Consider the following 18519-nt stretch of genomic DNA (forward strand, 5'->3'; position numbering starts at 1 on the left):
ATCACTGCAGAACAAGCCACCTCCTTATTGCTTAAGGAAAAGCGTCAGTTCATTCCTGCTCCTGACCCCACGGGTGGGCTGGTGGCTCTTGCGCTGGCGCCTTGGGCTTGTCCCCAGGGCTTCAGGCAGTGGGCAGTTCAGCTGGCGCAGGGTGGTGTGCGACAGCCTCACTCTCATTCCTGGGGCCCCAGCTGACATGACTGAGACATCTGGGATGCCTGGGTCTCTCCTCGTTGTCCTTCGTCCCCAGCTTCTGCAGGGCGTGGTGGTCTCAGCGGTGTTTCAAGAGGGCAAGAACAGAAGCTGCAAGAGCTCTTGGGACCTCGGCTCAGCAGTCACCCCATGGCCACATTCCACGGGTCAGAGCAAGTCTCGGGGCCGGCCTGGGTGGATAATAGGCTTCCCCTTTTGATGGCAGGAGATGCAAAGAATTTAATATTTAATGCACCAGAGATGCCACTTACAAAATGTCATTTACCTAGAGGCAAATCTGACAATAGCTGGGTAAGACCTCTACTCAGAGGACTGTAAAAAATATAAAATCTAAACATGGACAGTAGGTTGGTTCTTGCCCTCTGAAAAGCAGATGCCAAGACAGGACCAGACGTGAGATTTATTGGGGGAAATGAACAATAAGGGGAAGGAGGCCAGGAAGCAGAGGGGCTCAGACCATGCAGGAAGGAGACAAAGGCAGGGGGTTGGGTTGGAAGAACCTCACACTCCAGCACCTGACAGCGACCCAGGCAGGTTTGGCCGGGCTGATAGGAAATCCTTTGTGATAGCCCTGTGTTCAGCCAGGGGCCATGAGCAGCCTGCAGGAAGCATGGTTGGCTTTGTGGTAGATCCCAAAAGGCAGCTGGGACCTCAGTCAACTGCCCCCTCCCGCAGCAGGGGGTCTGGGTGGTGCATTTTCTTTTACTTTGTTTTTTTTTGAGACAGGGTCTCACTCTGTTGCCTGGGCTAGAGTACAGTGGCATCATTCCTAGCTCACAGCAACCTCAAACTCCTGGGCTCAAGCAATCCTCCTGCCTCAGCCTCCCGAGTAGCTGGGACTACAGGTACTACCACCACGCCTGGCTAATTTTTCTATTTTTAGTAGCGATGGAGTCTTGCTCTTGCTCAGGCTGGCCTTGAACCCCTGACCTCAAGTGATCCTCCCGCCTCGGCCTCCCAGCGTGCTGGGATTACGGGAGTGGTGCATTTTCATGGCCCACACAGAATATACCATGCTCACGCGTTGTAAAAGCCAATTGTGTAAAGATGTCAATTTTTCCCAGCCTGGGATTTCAATGACATTTCAAACAAAATTCCAATGGAATTCCAATAGAAATTGACCAGTCTGATTCTAAAAGGTATATGGAAATAGGAAGGGACCTTGATCGAAGTGGGAGGACTGCTAAATATCAAGATTTGTTTTAAAGCTCCAACGTTAAGACTATGGGATTTGCACAAAGATAAAATAGACAAATGGGATAGAATAGAGAGCCCCGGACTCGGGCATGTTTGGACCCCTGGCTTTCCAGAAGGGAGCACTGCAGAGCCACGGGAGAGCCTTTCAGAACCCACAGAGTAACCAGGGGTCCATATGACGAAAAATAAAACAATGTGACCCCTTCCCTCACATCATAAACAACAGTCATTCCGGGGGAGCTGCAGACTTGAAGTTTAAAGGCAAAACAAAGATGCTTCTGGAAAACAGAGTGTGGAGTGTTCCTTACACTCATGACTTTGGGGTAGGGAAACATATTTAGAAAAATACACAAAAGTACAAATCCCAACAGAAAAAGCTGACAAATCCTACCAAAATTTAGGACTCTTTTGATGGGTTAAGGAGGCACGAAAAGCAGGAATTAGAAAGCATTTAGAACTTAGTGAGAACCCGAGCGCTACACATGAAAACCTGTGGGATGACACTGGAAATAATTCTCAGAGGGAATGTGGCCCCTCAACCGTGTTCATCTGAAAGCAAGCAAGATTTAAAAAAATAAGTGAACCAAACTTTCCACTTTTGGAACCAGAAAAAGAACAACAAAATAAATCCAAAGAAAATAGCAGGAAAGAAAATAAAAACAGAAATTAGTGAAACAGAAAACAAACAAAAATAGAACAAAATTAAGGGCCTGAGTTTTGAAAAGATGAATAGCATAGACAGTCCTTCGGCAGAAAGCATCAAGAATAAAAGGAAGACAAATAAACAACATCGGAATCAAAGACATGGCACAACCAAGAGATTAAAAAGATGATTAGGAACAACTTAATACCCCAAATTTGAAAACCTTGATGAAATGGACACTGTTCTAGGAAAACATTTATTAGCAAAATTGGCCCAGAAAGAAAGAAAAATGTGAGTAGGTCAATAACCAAAAAGGAAGATGAAATATTAAAGACCTACCTCCCCAAAGGCATGTGAATGTGTATTATATGTATAAAAAAACAAAACAAAGACCGTTAAGCTTGACAATTATTAACTACAAATGCAAGAGAATATCTGCGTGACCTTGGAGTGGGGACAGCAGCAGAAACCAGAAAACTCATAGAGGACAATGTTAATAAATTTGACCATAGTGGAATATGAAACACCTATGCTACAAGATACTGTTAAAGAGTTACAAGACCAGCAGCATGCGTATTTGCTCCATTTATGTATGTTAGAGGCAAAATGTTAGTGTCCGGACTATGTAGCAGACTCCTACACACCAGTGAGAAACAACAACACAGTAGAATTAACGGGATTGTCACAGAAGTGGCACGCGTCCAAATGGCCAACCGACACTAAAAGCCGTGCAACATGAAGTTAAAACAACAGTGAAACCCGATATTCACCCATCAGGTGAGCAAAAACATCTTAACGTTTGATAATATCATTGTCTGAGAGGTTATGGGGCAATGAACACGCATCCCGCGCTGGGGAGAATGCCCGTGGCAGAGCCACTATGGATGACACTTTGGTAGTGACTGGTAAAACCGAAAATGTGTATATTCTACTGTTAGTAACTCTATTCCCATGTTTTTACCTTCAAAAGAAAAAAATGTATGTGTGCCCAAGATGGTTTAAACAAAGATGTTCATTTTAATATTTTAAAAATAATACCAAACAAATGTTTGTTATCTTGCTATTTAAGTGTTCACCCATCGGTGGATGGGTGAGTCCGCTGTGCTGTGTTAACATGATAGCATATTAAGTAGCAGTCGAACAAGAGCTACACACATTAATATGGCTCAATTTCAAAAATATTGTTGGGTGAAAAAGGCGAGATGCAGAATTATTTGTACAATATGATACCATTTTTATAAAATACGAACAATATGATAGAGTTCCAGGTACATGCATGTATTAAAGAATGTGTATGTTTTAAACATATATGACTGTATGGAAAAGTATTTTAAAACACCTGGCAGGATAAAGGCCAAACTGATAACACTGGTGGAATATTGAGGGACCTTGGGGGGGGGACTAAGTAAGCCAAGGGAGGTGGATAAAAGGGAACATTAATTTTATCTGCAATACTTTACATTTTTAAAAGGAGAAAATGAATGTAATGTGTCAACAGACAAAATCACAACAGATTTAGTTATCGGCCTAATTGGCTTTTATTTGTGATTTGTGAATCAGGGCAGCCTCCATTCTACAAAGTAGAGTGAGAGCCCCCACTGGGCCAGGGCCAGGGGTTTGTAAAGCAGGAGCCACGAAAGAGAATAGGAAGAAAGCTGATTGGTTAAGAGCAGGTGACTTTTTTTGTTTTTTTGGGGTTTTTTTGGTAAGGGTTAGAGCAGAGGGGACTTCCTTACGATGCTGACTTAGGTAGACTGGCATCTCCTGTCTTCAGGAAAAACTTCTCGGTTTGGGGATCTACCTGCTTCCTTAAAGTTTCAGTCGATCGTGTGGGATTTAGCATAGGTGGCTCTGCCGAGGGCTGGTCTGGGCTGTCGGAGCCTAGCGCAGGAGCACACTCCAAAACAGTGGGCTCGCACCGCTTTGTTTAACAGGTATTGGTGTGATTACAATAATAATACTGCGGAAAGGGCCGGGCCTGCACCCCAGGCCATGCCGTGTTATTGTGGAGTGAGCTCGAAGCAGGTGGAGGCCCACAGCCAGGCGGTGTGCGGGGAGTGGGCAGGGATTTCCCGTGCAGATGCTCCCACAGGGGCCTCGTGCAGCCTGCAGTGGGTGTCAGGGCGCGTCGGGGGCGGAGCCAGGAGCCAGCCACGGCACTCTGCAGGGTTAAGCCTTTGCTGAGCACAGAGGACAACTCTATATGGGGAACAACAGTTGCAAAGTTTTTACTGTGCTTTTGCCTTTGCCCCAGCTGGTCTGAGGCATCTGTCTGATCAGTGGGGTTGATTGCAGAAGGAATGCAACAAGAAAGAAAAAGGTAGTAAGATTTTGCCAAAAACAAAACAAAACAAAACAAAACAAACAGCCTTGGAAGGCAGGATGCTATTTTGAGAAGCTTTTCTAAATTTCAGTATTTAGCCCCACTCATCTTAGTTACATTCAGCTACTGTAATGAATACCAAGACAGACAGAAGTTTACTTCTCTCACGTAAGCGTCAGGACAAAAGCAGTCCCGGCGACTCCGTGGTCTCTGCTGTTGAGCACTCAGGCCCCTTTTGCATGGCTGCTCTGCACCCTGCTCCAGTGGCTCCCACCTCACGGTCTCAGATGGCTGCCGCAGTGCCCACCATCACACCCTCGTACCCACCTGGCAGCCAGCAGGAAGTGGGGAAGAAAAGTGGAGGTCACGCCCGTTTGCCTTGTACGCACAGCAGACTTGCACACATCCCTTCGTTTCTTGTCTGGAAAACCAGAACTTGCTCTTGTGGTTCCTCTAAACTATTAATATAATGGCTGCCGGGGAATGTTGTCCTTATCTGGGCGGCCAGCAGTCAGTGGAAAGGTGGGGCTTCCATTCCTAAAGGGCAAGAGAGGGAGGGGCAGTGGAGACCATTAGCAGTCCCTGCTGCACTCTTCCGCACATCAGCAGCCAAGCCCAGGCAGCAGGTGAAGTCTGCTCACCTGGTTCTCATTTCTGGCCCCCAGGGCACTGCAGGAGGCCTTGGCAGACGGGCGGAGGAAGACACAGCAGGCCGTGCAAGCCCAGCTCTCCTGCTCTCCTGCTCTGCGAGGCTGAGGGGAAGGTGCAGGGGCCAGTGCTAGTCACACGAGGCCGCCTGCAACACCAAGCTGGTGGCACTGTATTGTCAGGCAAAGGAGGTACCGAGGCTCGGCTGTCCTGAACCAACCTGGCTTCCTGCCCACAGAGACCAGGACAGCTGAGAGCCCACCCAGAGGTGTCAGAGGGACCCCCATCACAGGGTAAGGAGGCAAGGCTGTAGTGTGGATTCCCAGGTAGAGCTGCGAGAGTTAGCAACCAGATATACAGGATCCTAGTTCAATTGGAATCTTAGATAAACATGGAATAACTTTTTAGTACAAACTTGTCCTATGTCCCACTTGTTGTTTATCTGGAATTAAATTTAACTGAGTGTTCCGTATTTTATCTGGAAGCCATGCAAGGTTAGGAGTCTGGGGCCCTGGTGGGAGCCAGCACAGGGCCATTCAGGGCAGACACAGGCACCTTCAGGCTTGGGCTGTCCCTGGAGATACCAGGAGCCACAGAGGCCAACAGAGCCCACAGGGTCCGGCTCCTCTCTGTCCCGGGCATGTGCAGGGTGACCTTCCCCTTCCTGCTCCTCTAGACCAGATGGCAGCGCTTCAGAAAGGAGCAGAGCAGAAGGGAGGCCTGGGCATGTTATTTCCCAGAGACTGGGCATCACCCAAGGGCCGTTCAATGTATCCCTTATTACTGCGATTCAGCCTGGCTAGAATGGAAAGGTTATTTATTTTTACTGTTAAGCTACAGGTGAGCGCTTGGGAATACCTGGTTAGGTGCAGACCAAGTCAAAACTGTCCATTTCCCGAGCTCACCTGAACACAGTGGGAGCGAGCCAGATAACCCAGCTACCCTCTCGCACGGCAGACCTCCCAGGGCTGAAGCCCCACAAAGACCCAGAGAGAAGGGCTCTGCCACCTCCGTCCTCCCTGTTGACCCATCCTTCCTGCCTGACCGGTCAGCCCAGGACGTGGCCAGGGCTCATACTTTACAACCTTAGTCACACTCCCCATCCTCCGCGTTCATGGACGCGTGGGGCCTCATACAGTCCAAAGTACACAACAATAATACACGGGCCTGGTCAACATGGCTTGGGCAGCAGCTGCCGCCAAGCACTGAAGCTCCCAGCTACAGAAGGGGTGCTGGGGCCCGGGGAGAGGACTGGGGCCCTGCGGTCCCAGCCTTGAGGCCCGGCTTCTAGGCCTTTCTCCCTGCCCAGGCCTCCACTCTATCATGCTTACCTTGAACTCTGTCTGTGCCCAAGAGGCAGTGCCTCTTGCAGATGTGTCGCTGTGCGCCCTGCGGGCTTGGGGGCAGTGCAGTCACCACAGAGCACAGGTCTGGGGGTGTAGAAAGTGTTAGGTTTGTTCTAGGTGGGAACTTGGAAAGTATGTATGGGACAGAATGTGGTTAATGCAAAACCTAGGTTGCCGAATTAATCTGCATACTGCACGGCCTCCACGCAGCCTGGGTCTAGCCTTCTGTCATCTTCCCGACGGCTCTCTGCACGCCGTAAGCCGCTGTCTTGCCCAGTGGGGTCCACAGCCCCACCCCGGAGACTCCTCCCGCACTGACACTTCCCACACTCCTCCTCCGCAGGGGCCTCTGCTTGAAGTCCCTGTCAACAGGTCACAACATCTGCCTGGCTCCTTGGTTGACTAACGCCTAGGAAACAATCCTGAACACTTGTCCATATTTATATTGGAGTGAGAATCAGGGTTTTATTTTCTTCTGAAAGTTACCTTTTGATACGGGTGAGCAGGAGTTAAGATCTCATTTCCACCATTCACTGACTTTCACCTTTGGGAGATTGCTGACCTCGCTGGCACGAATCTCAATTGGCTTGAAAAAGGCGGATGGTGAGGCTGGAGCAAGAACCTACACACAGGAGCCTGGGCTCAGAACTGGCGCAGGCCCCGCCTCTCGACCAGGCCCCGCCCCCGCGGGTAGTCCCGCCCACCGCCCGCCCTAGGCCCCGCCCCCAGTCACAGGCCCCGCCCCCCGCCTGTCCAGGATACAAAGTCTCTGCCGCCAACCCGCGCGCCCGGAGTCGGCGGGAGCCGGACTGAGCCGCGGCCGCGCTGCGCACTCCCCATTGGTCGAGCGCGGCGCGGGGGCGGGCCCGGGCCTGCGATTGGCTCCTGGCGCTGTGACACGGCCCCGGGTGGCTGGCGGGGCTCAGCCGGGTGTCATGGAGGCCGCGATGGTGACCCGGGCGGCCGCCCGGCGGCGAGAGCGGCAGCGGGCGATCGCGGAGGCGGGGACGCGGGAGGAGTCGGGGCGGCGGCCGAGGTGGCGGCGGCGGCCGGGGAAGAGGTGGGGTCGCTGGGGTCGAGAGTCGGGTCCCCTCCCCATCTCAGAAACCGGTGCAAGCCGAGTGGCGGCTTCCATCCTTTTTGGGGCATTTGCCCACCGGGTAGCTCCTGGGCAGCAGGCCGCGGGGGGAAGTTAGGAGCACAGACGTGGCTTCTGGAAGCCCAGAGCAGCGAGAGCGACGGGTGTGTCAGACTGCACGGCGGCGGGTGGCGAGAGAGATTCTTGGTCGCGAGGAATGTGGAGATGGCTCTTCCCCCCCCCAGTGGAGGAGTTAGGGGCGACAAAGGTGAACTGGTGTAGGCAGAGTCGTCCTGAGAGGTCCTGGAGGGGCGGAGGAGGGATGGTGAAATCAGCAAGGAGGGGGAAGGACAGTGGAAGGGGGCGACTTGTGTGGCATCTCCACTTGAATCGGCCTCATCCCTCCCACAACCCCCTGCAGTTCTTAGGGGTCCCCAGTATCATTCCAGGGGTCCTGGGGCAGTGCTCGGTGTCGGGAGATCCTAGGGTGGGAGCTTTGCCAACCAGCCTCCGAGTGGAAGTGGGGTGTCAGCAGGTGGTACCCCGTGAACAGAGAAGCAGCCTCGGCCTCCGTAGATGCAGAGAATCTCACGTTTGATGTCCGTGGCCTGTAAAGGGCTGCTTCAGGGTCTTTTCACGACTCTTAAAATAGTGATTTTTTAAAAAAGAAAGCTGTTTAATTTAGATTTATTCAGGGTTTCCCCACTTAACGTACCAAAGGAACTCTCTTGCCCCGTGACATCCATCCATGAACAGCCGCGGTTAGTGCTCCGTGGATGCACGGTGGGAGGGTCGCCCGTGGAGAAAGCTCAGCCCTGCTCTCAGGCCCTGAAGACTGGCACTTCGAGTGCTGCTGGCCCCTCGGCCACGGCAAAACCTGTGGGCCTCGCCAAGTATTAGTATGTATCGATCTTTGGAGCGAGCTGTTTGGGCGGCTGCTGTCGAGGGTTCGGTGTTTATTCTCGAGAATAGGCCTCGCCACGTGTGTCCAACCAGAAGCCACGGTGACTCTCGGACGAGATGTGGACGTGCGTGTTTGTAGAGTTTGCGTTAAATAGCGCAAGCCGGAGAGCATCTCTCCCCACGTGTCCAGGGAAACGAGGCCATTTGCTCCTGAGCGTTCTTTACCTTTGTATTTTTAACTTAAAACTCCTTCTTTGCCTAGAATGAGGGAGGAAGAAGCAGCCGTCTTTCGAGAAGTGGTCAGTTTTAGCCCGGCTCCTTTGCCAGGTGAGAAGGCTGAGGCTGTGGACACTGTCCACGCTCTCTCCAGGCGGTCTGGACGGTGGCTCCCGCCACCCTCGCCCTCGGGGCTCTCTCCGAGTTGTCATCGGAGCATTTCCTTTACCCCTGTAATTTCCAATAACCTCTCACTGTTTCCCTCCTCGGGCCAGTTAGATATTATGACAAGGACACCACCACACCTACCAGCTTTTACTTGTCTTCGCTGGAGGAGCTCTTGGCGTGGGCGCCGAATATGGACGACGGCTTCAACGTTGCCCTGGAGCCCTTGGAGCACCGCCAGCCCCCTCTGAGCAGCCAGAGGCCCCGAACCTTGCTGTGCCATGACATGATGGGCGGGTACCTGGATGACAGGTGAGGGCTTTGCCCCTGTCACATGCCCCTGCCCCCAGCTGTGGACATTCCATCCAGAGTTGCCATGGAGTCAGCTTAGAGCTTTTAAACGCCCCTAGAACAGTCTTGGGTGTTATGGCTGATGGGGAAGCTTGAGTCAGAGCTGGCCGTCAAGGTAGAGACAGAGGCAGGTGACGAAACCTTGGGTGCAGCTCACGTGGCTGTCAGCCCCGACCTCCAAATGCAGGCAGACTGTGTCCCAGAGGGACTGTTACCTCTCTGCATAGAACGAGGAGGCCAGGGACTTGGAGCTGTGACCCGGGCCTTCTGTTTTCCTTTCCTCTCCCCTTGTTTGTCTGCTCACTGCGGCTGAAAGTGCTCAGTGCATCCGCACCCAATGGCAGGCGTCTGACGCCCCGGTGAAAACGTTTTCCTCATGGCTGCAAGAACAGTGGCTTGTCCCTGCTTCCCTCTCCACCTGCACCGGGCCCGGATGTCACAGGCTTTCAGTGTCCGCCTGAACGGAAACTAAGGGAAACCTTTGGGGTTGCCCTCTTATCACCTTGAGGTCACTCTGCCCTTATTCTGTTTCCTGGGACCTGACTCTGTTCTGTTTCTTCACCCAGGTTTATTCAGGGCACCGCGGTGCAGAACCCCTATTCCTTCTACCACTGGCAGTACATCGACATCTTTGTGTACTTCAGCCACCACACGGTCACCATCCCCCCGGTAGGCTGGACCAATGCTGCCCACAGGCATGGGGTCTGCGTGCTGGGTAAGGGCCAAGGACGCACCTCCGACTCAGCCAGACCCGCTAGCACACCTGGCCTTGCTGCGTAGTGAGTGGAGCTCCTCCCCTGGGGGCTGCCTTGGTGGGTGAGGACAGGCGTCTGCAGACTGTCACTGCCAGGCAGTGAATGCTTTCAGCTTCGCAGGCCATCGGGTCACTGTTGCAGTCACTGACGCGAAAGCAGGCACCCAGGTGGGCGAGGTTGCGGTCAGTGAAAGTGTGTTTACGAACACAGCTGGTGGGCTCTGGCCCGAGGGCCATGGTTTGCCGACCCCAAGACTGCTTCCCTGCCTCAGCCTGAATCCAGGTCATTTATGGGCTTGTGTAGCCGTGACGCTGGTACCCAGCCCAGGGTGTCTGACCCACTAGATATCTGGGGACGGGGCCCAAGAATTCGAATGTCTAGCAAGTGATTAGGTGATAGTGATGCTGGGGGCCTGGGATCCCCACTTTGCAAACTCCTTGGTCAGAGGGGAGTGATTCCTGTGGTTGACCTCGTTTCTCTCCTGCCTCACAGGGACTTTCATCACGGAGTGGAGTGAAGGGGGGAGGCTCTGTGAAGCCTTCCTGGCTGGGGACGAGCGTTCGTACCAGGCGGTGGCCGATCGGCTCGTCCAGGTCGCCCAGTTTTTTCGTTTCGATGGCTGGCTGATCAACATCGAGAACTCGCTGAGTGTGAGTGTGGGCCTGGCCTAGCTCGCCCTGTTGCTTTGCTGGCTGCCTCCACCTCTTCCCTCAGCCTTACCTTGTCCCGCACTGCTGTCCCTGTGCTGCAGGCTGCAATGGTAGGGGCCACTTGTTGCCTCTCAGGCAGAGCCACTCTGAAGTCTTGGTTACTTAGCAGCGAGTTGGAATCTCCTCCAGCTCTGTTTCCAGAAAGCTGGCTTGGCTGGGCTCTTGCTCATCCCACTCCTGCAGTGCGATCACACCTTCCCTGCCTCCCCGCCGCTGCTCGGCCTGGGTTGGATGTGGGCCTGCCTTTTCATGGTGCCCTCCCCTTTCCGTGCATTCTGTCTGTCCTGAGTTCTGTGTTCATGTCCTACCTGCTGCAGCAGAAAGTCGTTTACCCGGCTGGACGCCCTCTTGGCGGCTGGGGGTGGAGGGACTCTCGGGACTGTGGCTCTGTTTGCTCGTGTCCTCCTGTCTGTCCTGGGCTGGATACTTCTCGTGACAGACGTGTCTGAGCCTCACCCAGGGTCTCGTCCGCATTCCTCTCTCCCAGCTGGCTGCCGTGGGGAACACGCCTCCTTTCCTCCGGTACCTGACCACGCAGCTGCATCAGCAGGTCCCAGGGGGCCTGGTGCTCTGGTACGACAGCGTGGTGCAGAGTGGGCAGCTCAAGTGGCAAGATGAGCTCAACGAGCAGAACAGGTGAGCTGTGGGGCGGGCGCCTCCTGGGAGCAGGGGGAAAAAGAGGGAGAAGGCATGGAGTTGTCTCCTGTCCTTGTCATCAGCCGACACGGTAGTGCCGTGCTGAGGGTCACAGGTGAGGACTGGCGGGCTGGCCCTGGGCCCTGGAGGCAGCCCCCAGCCTGCGAGTCGTGAGTGACTCCGAGCACTGGGGGGGGAGGCCGAGACTGCCGGGGGCCTCCCCCTTGGGACTGCGTCTCATGGCAGGTCCTTGCCACCTCTCAGGGTCTTCTTCGATTCCTGCGACGGCTTTTTCACCAACTATAACTGGCGGGAGGAGCACCTGGAGCGGATGCTGCGGCAGGCCGGCGAGCGCCTGGCCGACGTGTACGTGGGCGTGGACGTGTTTGCTCGCGGGAACGTGGTCGGAGGCCGGTTCGACACGGACAAGGTGGGCGGAGGCCTTTGCACCAGAGAGCCGGCCGGCCAGCGTGCCCTCCTTGGGGTCTCGAGTCTCGTAGACCTTCCCTTCTCACCTGTGCCTTAGGAAAAGAGAGGCAGCAGCTGCTCTTCCCCGAGTGGGGAAACAGGCACTGAGAAACATGGGCAAACTGCTCTGAGGCCACGCTGTGTCCCAACGGAAATCCTCACTTCCGGCCATTTCTTTTTATGGGGAAGTCAGTGGACAAGAGCGTCCTGTTCTGGTGGCTGGCTGGTCTCCGGCCGGCCTTAACTTCCTTCTGACAAGCAGCGAACCGACCTCTTACCCTCCAGGGCAGACTCAGGCAACGCAGAGTGCCCTGGGGGGGCCGGGAACCTGCTGCCTTGGGCCACCTGTGGCCTTCTGATCCCTGAGTGCGGCCTTTTGACTGAATCTAAATTTTACAGAACAGATCCTTTTAATAGAGGGGTTTTTTCTGTGACGTTTGGATTCAGTTGAGGGGCCGCACCTGTGGATGTGGAGGGCCACATGTGGCCTTGAGGCCTCAGATTCCCTGCCCCTGGCTGGTGTAATGACCGGTGAGAAGTTTCTGGCAAGGCAGGTCACATGAGCGAGGCGGGGGCGGGGCGCCTGGCTGATGCCGGGTGCAGCTGGAACAGGGGCCTACCTGTGTCCTGGCCCGTCAGTCCTGCCCCTTCCTGGGGCCACAGGGAAGTTCTCAGTCATTAATTAAGCTTTAAATGGATAAATTAATCCAGTAACTGAGGGTTCTCTTTACCCCTGTGATTCTGATAATAACGAGAGGTGTATGTGAGAGGGAGATGGGGCAGCAGGCCAGCGGCCGGTTAGTGTCCCCCGCCCCGTGCCCCTGCCCCCAGCAGCGCCTCTGCCCCTCTAGCGCCCTCCTCTGGCCAGCTGTGGACCAGGGGGATGAGCCCCGGAGCCCCAGGTGGAGTTGGGGCGAGGGGTGTGGACAGCCTCCCCTCCCCCTTCTGAGCTGGCCCCTAGAGAACCCCCACCCGCATCACTGGCACCAGGAGCCTGTCCGGACCCCAGCTGTGCGATGCTGGGGTGGGAGGCATCCCCCTGACTTCTGTCTCCCCAGTCGCTGGAGCTGATCCGAAAGCACGGGTTCTCGGCAGCTCTGTTTGCTCCCGGCTGGGTGTATGAGTGTTTGGAGAAGAGGGATTTCTTCCAGAACCAGGACAAGTGAGTCCTGTGCCACAGGGGCTTAGCGTGCGGACGGGGGGGCCGGGAGGGCCAGGAGGGTAGGGGTTCCTCTGGCTGCTGGCGGTGGCTCACGGCCTTGCTCTGCAGGGCCCTGTCCATCTGGGGGCTGTTAAAGGAGGAGGATGAAGGGACCCTGGCTGCTTCCAGGTGGGGGCCGGACCCCGAGCAGCCACTTCCCACAGAATGGCCTCTGGCCTGCCCGTAGCCAGGGGGGCCACAGTCCTCCGGGAAGGCCTGTCTTGGAGGGTGCAGGGAACCTCGAGTTACAACCAGCAAGTTCAAGGGACGTGAAAGGCCCCTTTGCTCTGGATTGAGCCTTGGCCTCCTGTGTCTCCGGCAGGTTCTGGAGTCTGCTGGAACGCCACCTGCCCACACACAGCATCTGCTCCTTGCCCTTTGTCACGTCTTTCTGCCTGGGCATGGGGACACGGAGAGTCTGTTACGGCCAGGTGTGTGGGTCTGGTGCGGAATGGCGGCCGAGGGGCTGCCCTCCCTCCGTCTGTCCTCCGGCCGCCTGGGGGTGCCAGTGGGGACGTCTACGCCTGCTCCGCCAGCGTCCACTGAGCCCCTCGTCCTGCACCTCAGGAGGAGGCCGTGGGGCCCTGGTACCACCCGAGCGCCCAGGACATCCAGCCCTTGTTCGGGGAGCACAGGCTAGGAGGGGACGGTGGCGGCTGGGTGAAGACGCACTGCTGCCTGGCGGATGCCTGGCACGGCGGCAGCTCCCTGCTTCTCCGGGGCACGATCCCACCTGAGGTCGGGAACGTGGCCGTGAGGTGGGTGAGTGACGGGGCCGTGCGGGCCCACCAGCCTCTCCCCTCACCCACGGTGGAGGCAGAGCTGGCCGAATGGGGCAGCGGAAGCCAGAGCGAGGACAGAGGACAGATCCAGATTATTTTTTTAAAACTGTGGTCAAAAGTGCATAACATAAAAAATTCACCATCTTCACCGTTTTTAAGTGTACGGCAGGAGAACGTTAGCTGTAGGCACGTTGTCGTGCAACGGTTCCTCTGGGACTTTGTCATCTCGTAAGACTGAAACTTTACCATCCCGCCTCTCCCAGTCGCTGGAGACCCTCCGCCCTCTGTGTCCGCGAGTCCCACTGCGCTGACTCCTCACGGGGGGAATCGTGCAACGTTTCAGAGCTGACAGTTTTCAGCCGTGAAAGAATCTGGTCTTGGGAGATGACCTGGCTCCTGGCCGTGGGGAGGACCTGAGTGCGGAAGCTTTTGCCCCCAGACCGCCTGTCCCCCGAGGGCAGAGGCTGGCGGGGGCGGTTTGCGGCTGCCTCCGCCCCTCCGCGAAGCTTCTCCAGCCTCTCACCACGGGCCGTTTCTCCGGCAGGTTATTCTCCCTGCAGGTCCCAGTGCCGCCCAAAATCTTCCTGTCCATGGTCTACAGGCTTGAAGGGCCTACGGATATCGGGGTGGCTTTGGAGCTCACCACAGGGGACACCAGCAGCTGTCACATCAGTGGCATCTCAGTGCTGAATGGTGAGGAGATGGGTGGCCCCTGCAGAGAGAAGTGTAGAAAGCTCACGGGGGTGTGCGGGAGCCGGTGTGGACCGTGCTGGGCAAATCCTGCCTTTGCTGGAGTCAGGGCAGCTGTGGGCCCGACTTAGTTCTCAGCCCAGACCTCCGTCCTGGGCCCTCATCAGCCGGTACAGCCTCTCGTGTGGCGTGGACAGGGCGTCCTGCCGGCTGTGGCATCGAGGGGGCATGGCAAGTTGAGAGAAGCCAGGACGAGTGACCCTTGTGTCCCTCCCTGTGCGTCTTCCTTTGGGAGGCTCTTTGCTCAAGTCCCATTTCTCCTTCTGCAGAAACGAGCTCGAGACACAGTCCCCGACCCCTCCGAGTGCCCCCAGCCAAGCTGGCCAGATGGGCGGGCCGCTGTCGCCAGCCACTCAGTGGGGGCTGGGTCCAGCGGTAAGGCCCTCTGCTTCCTGTTGAGAGCCCAGCAGGGGACAGCCACACGGAGGTGGGGACTGGAGGAGTGAGGGTCCCCTGCGGAAACCCCAGAACTGGAGGGACAGAGGGGCTCTGGGTTTGACCTTCCCGGTTTTGGGCAGCTCCAAGACAAGCCCAGGACACTCAAGTGTTAGGGGGTTGGGGTTCCAGGTTGTTGTGGGGACTTGCCTTACACGGACGGGCCCAGGGTCTATTCTGGGATGGAGTTCCCTTCTGCTGTGGCTTGGGACCTCTGAACAGCCGGCCTGGGAGCCGCTGAGCTGAGCTAGGCCTGTGACCGGCCTGCTCGCCTCCCCCAGCTGCTACGAGGTGAGCCTGCGCGGGTGCCTCCTGCTGGACCTCTTCGTTAACTTCTCTCGGCCGCCGGGCAGCCAGGAGCAGGAGAGCTTTGTCTGTCGCCTCGGAGAGATCCAGGTGACGCGTCCCGGAGGGGCTTGGGCGAGGGGCTTGGTCGAGATGTCCGTCCAGCTGGAAGTTGGGCGGAGCCGGGGTGGAGTCAGGCCGTGCAGGTGTGTGGGTCGGGAGCCTTCCCGCCATCCCTGGGGCGAGACTGCTGAGCCTGCTCTCTCTTGCCAGGTGGTGGATGCCAACAGCCTGCTGGCGCCTCTGCCCCAGGTGCAGGCGGTCACCGTCACGCACACCCGCTGGCAGCAGGCTGCCCCTGCTCAGCTCCAGCTCAGCTGTACCCTGTACTGGTCCTATCCCCTCCCCCAGGTCCGTTGCTTCCGCGTCCACCACTGGGGAGGGGCAAGCGAGGGCTCTCGCGGCAGGGAGCCGCCGTGGCCAGAGAAGCCCACGTTCCTGGGCCTGGCTTTTGCCAACCAGTACCGGATAGTGGACCTGCCGGTGGAAGCTGCTGGGCCCGGCCGGGACGGTCGTGTGGAGTTCCTGGTGGAGCCCGTCCCCAGGGAAGGGTTTCTGGTGCCGCAGGCCGAGTGGGGCCGGGCAGCCCTGCTCTACTCGGCGCCCGCGTGAGCACCTTCAAGGCGCCGCCGGCTCCCGGCCACAGCCTGAGGCTCCTTCGCGGCTCTCGGCCCCGGGTCTGCGCCGGTGAAGCGCGGGCAGTGGCGGCCAGACCCCGGTCCCAAGGGCTGGGTGCAGACCCTCCCTCTGCAGGAGGCTGGGACCCAGGCTGTGGCTCTTTGGTGGGGCCCTGGTAACAGGACAGCCCAGAAATCAGTTTGCCGAGTTGATAATTCTGAGGTGAATGAACGGCCTTCTGTTTCGTCTCCATAGTATATAGTTCCCAGGAAAAAAACAAAAGGATTTGAGGAAGTTTAGTCCAGAAAACTCCATAAAGGATATTTCCTAACAGGCTGAGAGTGTGCCTGTCCTCCTGCAGATGGGCTAGTGAGGAGCTTGAGTTGTGCAGCAGGGCCTTGGGGGCAGGCCCGGGGATGGCTCTGGGCTGGCCCACAGCGGCCCTCAGGCGGGGCAGCAACACTGGCCGCCCGCAGGGTGGCGGGAGAGGGTGCCCTGCAGAAAGGCCCCTTTCTCCTTGGGGACGGGAGCTCAGGGCCAGCTGGCACTGGCATTACATCCCCACGTGGGCAGGGCAGGCCACCTCCAGTGTCCCTGTGAGCCTGAAGTCATTTCTGGAGAGTTTGCATCAGCCCCCAGCGCTGCTGCGTCTCCTCCAGGCCGTGGGCCCCCAGCGAAGCTTGCACCAAGGCCGTCTGCACGTGTGGGCCCCGCCTCCGCCCGGCCAGAGCCGTGGGCTCCAGAGAAGCTTCCGTCGGGCTCAGCCCGCAGCCTGCGTGCGGACGCTCTGGGCCCTGGTGGGGCTTTTCCAGCTATTTTGTTCCTTCATATCCTCCCCTCTCAGCCTCCCCCAGGGCCCGGGGAGACCTAGAGGCGGCCCCCGGGTGGGCGTTGGCCCAGGTACATGGGAGCATGCGGGAGGCAGGTCGTCCCCACTGTGTCCTGCCCTCTCTGTGCTTCCCTTCTCCTCCTTCCCGAGCTCTCCTTCCCCCCTGCCCAGACGGGTGTGTCTGTGTGGGATTCGGGATTCGGCAGGAGGGCCACAGGTGAGCTGGAGGCTTCTGCAGCCACACAGCTCCCTGTTGACATCTGGGCTGCCCCGGAGGCTTCCCGGCAGTGTGCAGACCCCATGCCTTGGGTGACCCTGCTGGCCCTCTCCCTGCTGTCTGCTCCCGTCCCCAAGCAGGAGAGGTCTGTTGTGATTGACAGGGTCAAAGGCCTCAAGCCCCTCGCTTTTGGGGGGGGGGGTGTCTCTCACCTGCAGGCCACAGAGGGCCAGTCAGGGTTACCTGCCCATCGCTGCTGTCCTCTTCTGTGGTGTGGGGCGGAGCCGAGGGCTAGGATGCTCTGTGACCCCAGCATCTTCGGACTTGACTTTTCTCTGTAGTAAGGGGAGAGGCCACCAGGGCCAGCCCAGCCATAGCCCTTCCCTGTCCTGAGAGGGTACGCTAGGTACTGTCAGTGCTCTGAGCACCAGATCCCCTCCAGGGGCTGCAGCTGGCCTCTTTCTCCATCTTCCCCATTCTCCTGGGTGCTCATGTGCCGAGCACCGGGCAGGAGGCCCTGGGACGAGGGGCTCTGTGCTCTTTCCTAACGGGGAGCGTTCTCCCGTGTCTCACCTGTGGCTCAGACAGCTCAGCCCCAGAGGGGAAACGAGTGTGCCGAGGATGTGGGGCAGGGAGACCCTCTGCCGCCCGCTGCGACCCAGAGCAGTTCCGGGGCCTGTCCTGGCTGGGGGACTCCTGGGGCCCCACTCTGTGCCCCAGGGCAGGCTGGGCTGCCAGGGCTGGGCAGCGTGGCATGAACGCTGCTTCCCTTATTTCATGAAGTCGCTTTTTTAAAGTGCCTGTTGCCCTGAATATTTTATGCAGAGGAGGGAAAATTTATAGTGGCAATTACTTTCTCACAGTCTGGTGCGCAAGCAATTAGGAGTCAGGGGGCTTAGCAGAGCATGGCGTGCGGCGGAGTCTCGCCACCCTGGCTCCCCAAGAGCGTGGTCCCCAACCCCAACAGTGACAGCTCGTGTACGGGAAAATTAATATGCCAGCACTTAAGCCTGTGCCCCTCTGGTGGGTGTAATCGCTCTGAAATAAATTATCCAATGTTGTGAAAATGGACTTGCGTCTTTGTGTGATGGGGGGTGTGGCCCGGCTCAGTCTGGAATTGCTCGGGCCCCAGCCCCCGGTTTCTGGGCCCTGGAGGGTTCTGCCGCTTCCCTCTGTGTCCCTCCTCGCTCTGCCCTGGCTCCCGCCCTCCTTTCCGGGAGTGGGGACTTGGAACCTGCAGCTGGAAGCATCGGGGACACCTTGAAGCCGCACAGTTCACGGGCCCCAGCTCGGCCTAAGCACCAGCCACAGACTGGAGTCCCCGCACTACGGTCTGGACGGCCAGGGCAGGGACCCGCAGGGGTGAGGGCCGGGGAGCCCAGCCGCTGCGCCCCCCACCCCACCCTGCACCCTCTCTTGCATTGAGTTGGCAGACAGCTGGGGGTGGCTGCAGGGCCACCTGGCCTAACCTTCCTGCCTCCTGGGGTGCAGTCCACTCCAGCAAGGTCACGCTGTGTCCGGCCCAGGGGAGAAGGGACCAAGGCTGTCCTCTGCCTCAGGGTCCCGGGGAGCCCCCGGCTGTCCAGTCTGTCCTGGGATGGGGTGCGGAGGACCAGCCTGGAGGAGAGGGCTGGGGCCATAACACCTCTTGCCTAGAGGGGCCTTCTGACTCCCCACTGCCACCTGGCTT

At 57.3% G+C, this 18519-nt stretch overlaps 1 protein-coding gene across 4 annotated transcripts; it reads left to right on the forward strand.

Moving 5' to 3' along the window:
• Positions 1-7296: 7296 nt before the first annotated feature.
• Positions 7297-17894, forward strand: ENGASE (endo-beta-N-acetylglucosaminidase). 4 transcript variants are annotated; one of them, XM_045525146.1, is made up of 14 exons: positions 7297-7430; positions 8614-8678; positions 8843-9044; positions 9650-9798; positions 10331-10488; positions 11036-11184; positions 11449-11614; positions 12711-12814; positions 13176-13284; positions 13421-13611; positions 14180-14328; positions 14655-14760; positions 15102-15216; positions 15379-17894. In XM_045525146.1, the coding sequence occupies exons 1-14, from the start codon at positions 7306-7308 to the stop codon at positions 15775-15777; spliced, it is 2187 nt and encodes a 728-aa protein (XP_045381102.1). In that variant the 5' UTR covers positions 7297-7305; the 3' UTR covers positions 15778-17894. The 4 variants fall into 4 exon arrangements, with proteins under 4 accessions (XP_045381102.1, XP_045381101.1, XP_045381103.1 ...); XM_045525145.1 differs by having other exon boundaries at positions 15102-17894; XM_045525147.1 differs by having other exon boundaries at positions 7412-7430; positions 8847-9044; positions 15102-17894.
• Positions 17895-18519: the final 625 nt, after the last annotated feature.

Source organism: Lemur catta, chromosome 15 (genome assembly GCF_020740605.2).
Source record: "Lemur catta isolate mLemCat1 chromosome 15, mLemCat1.pri, whole genome shotgun sequence".
NCBI lineage: Eukaryota > Metazoa > Chordata > Mammalia > Primates > Lemuridae > Lemur > Lemur catta.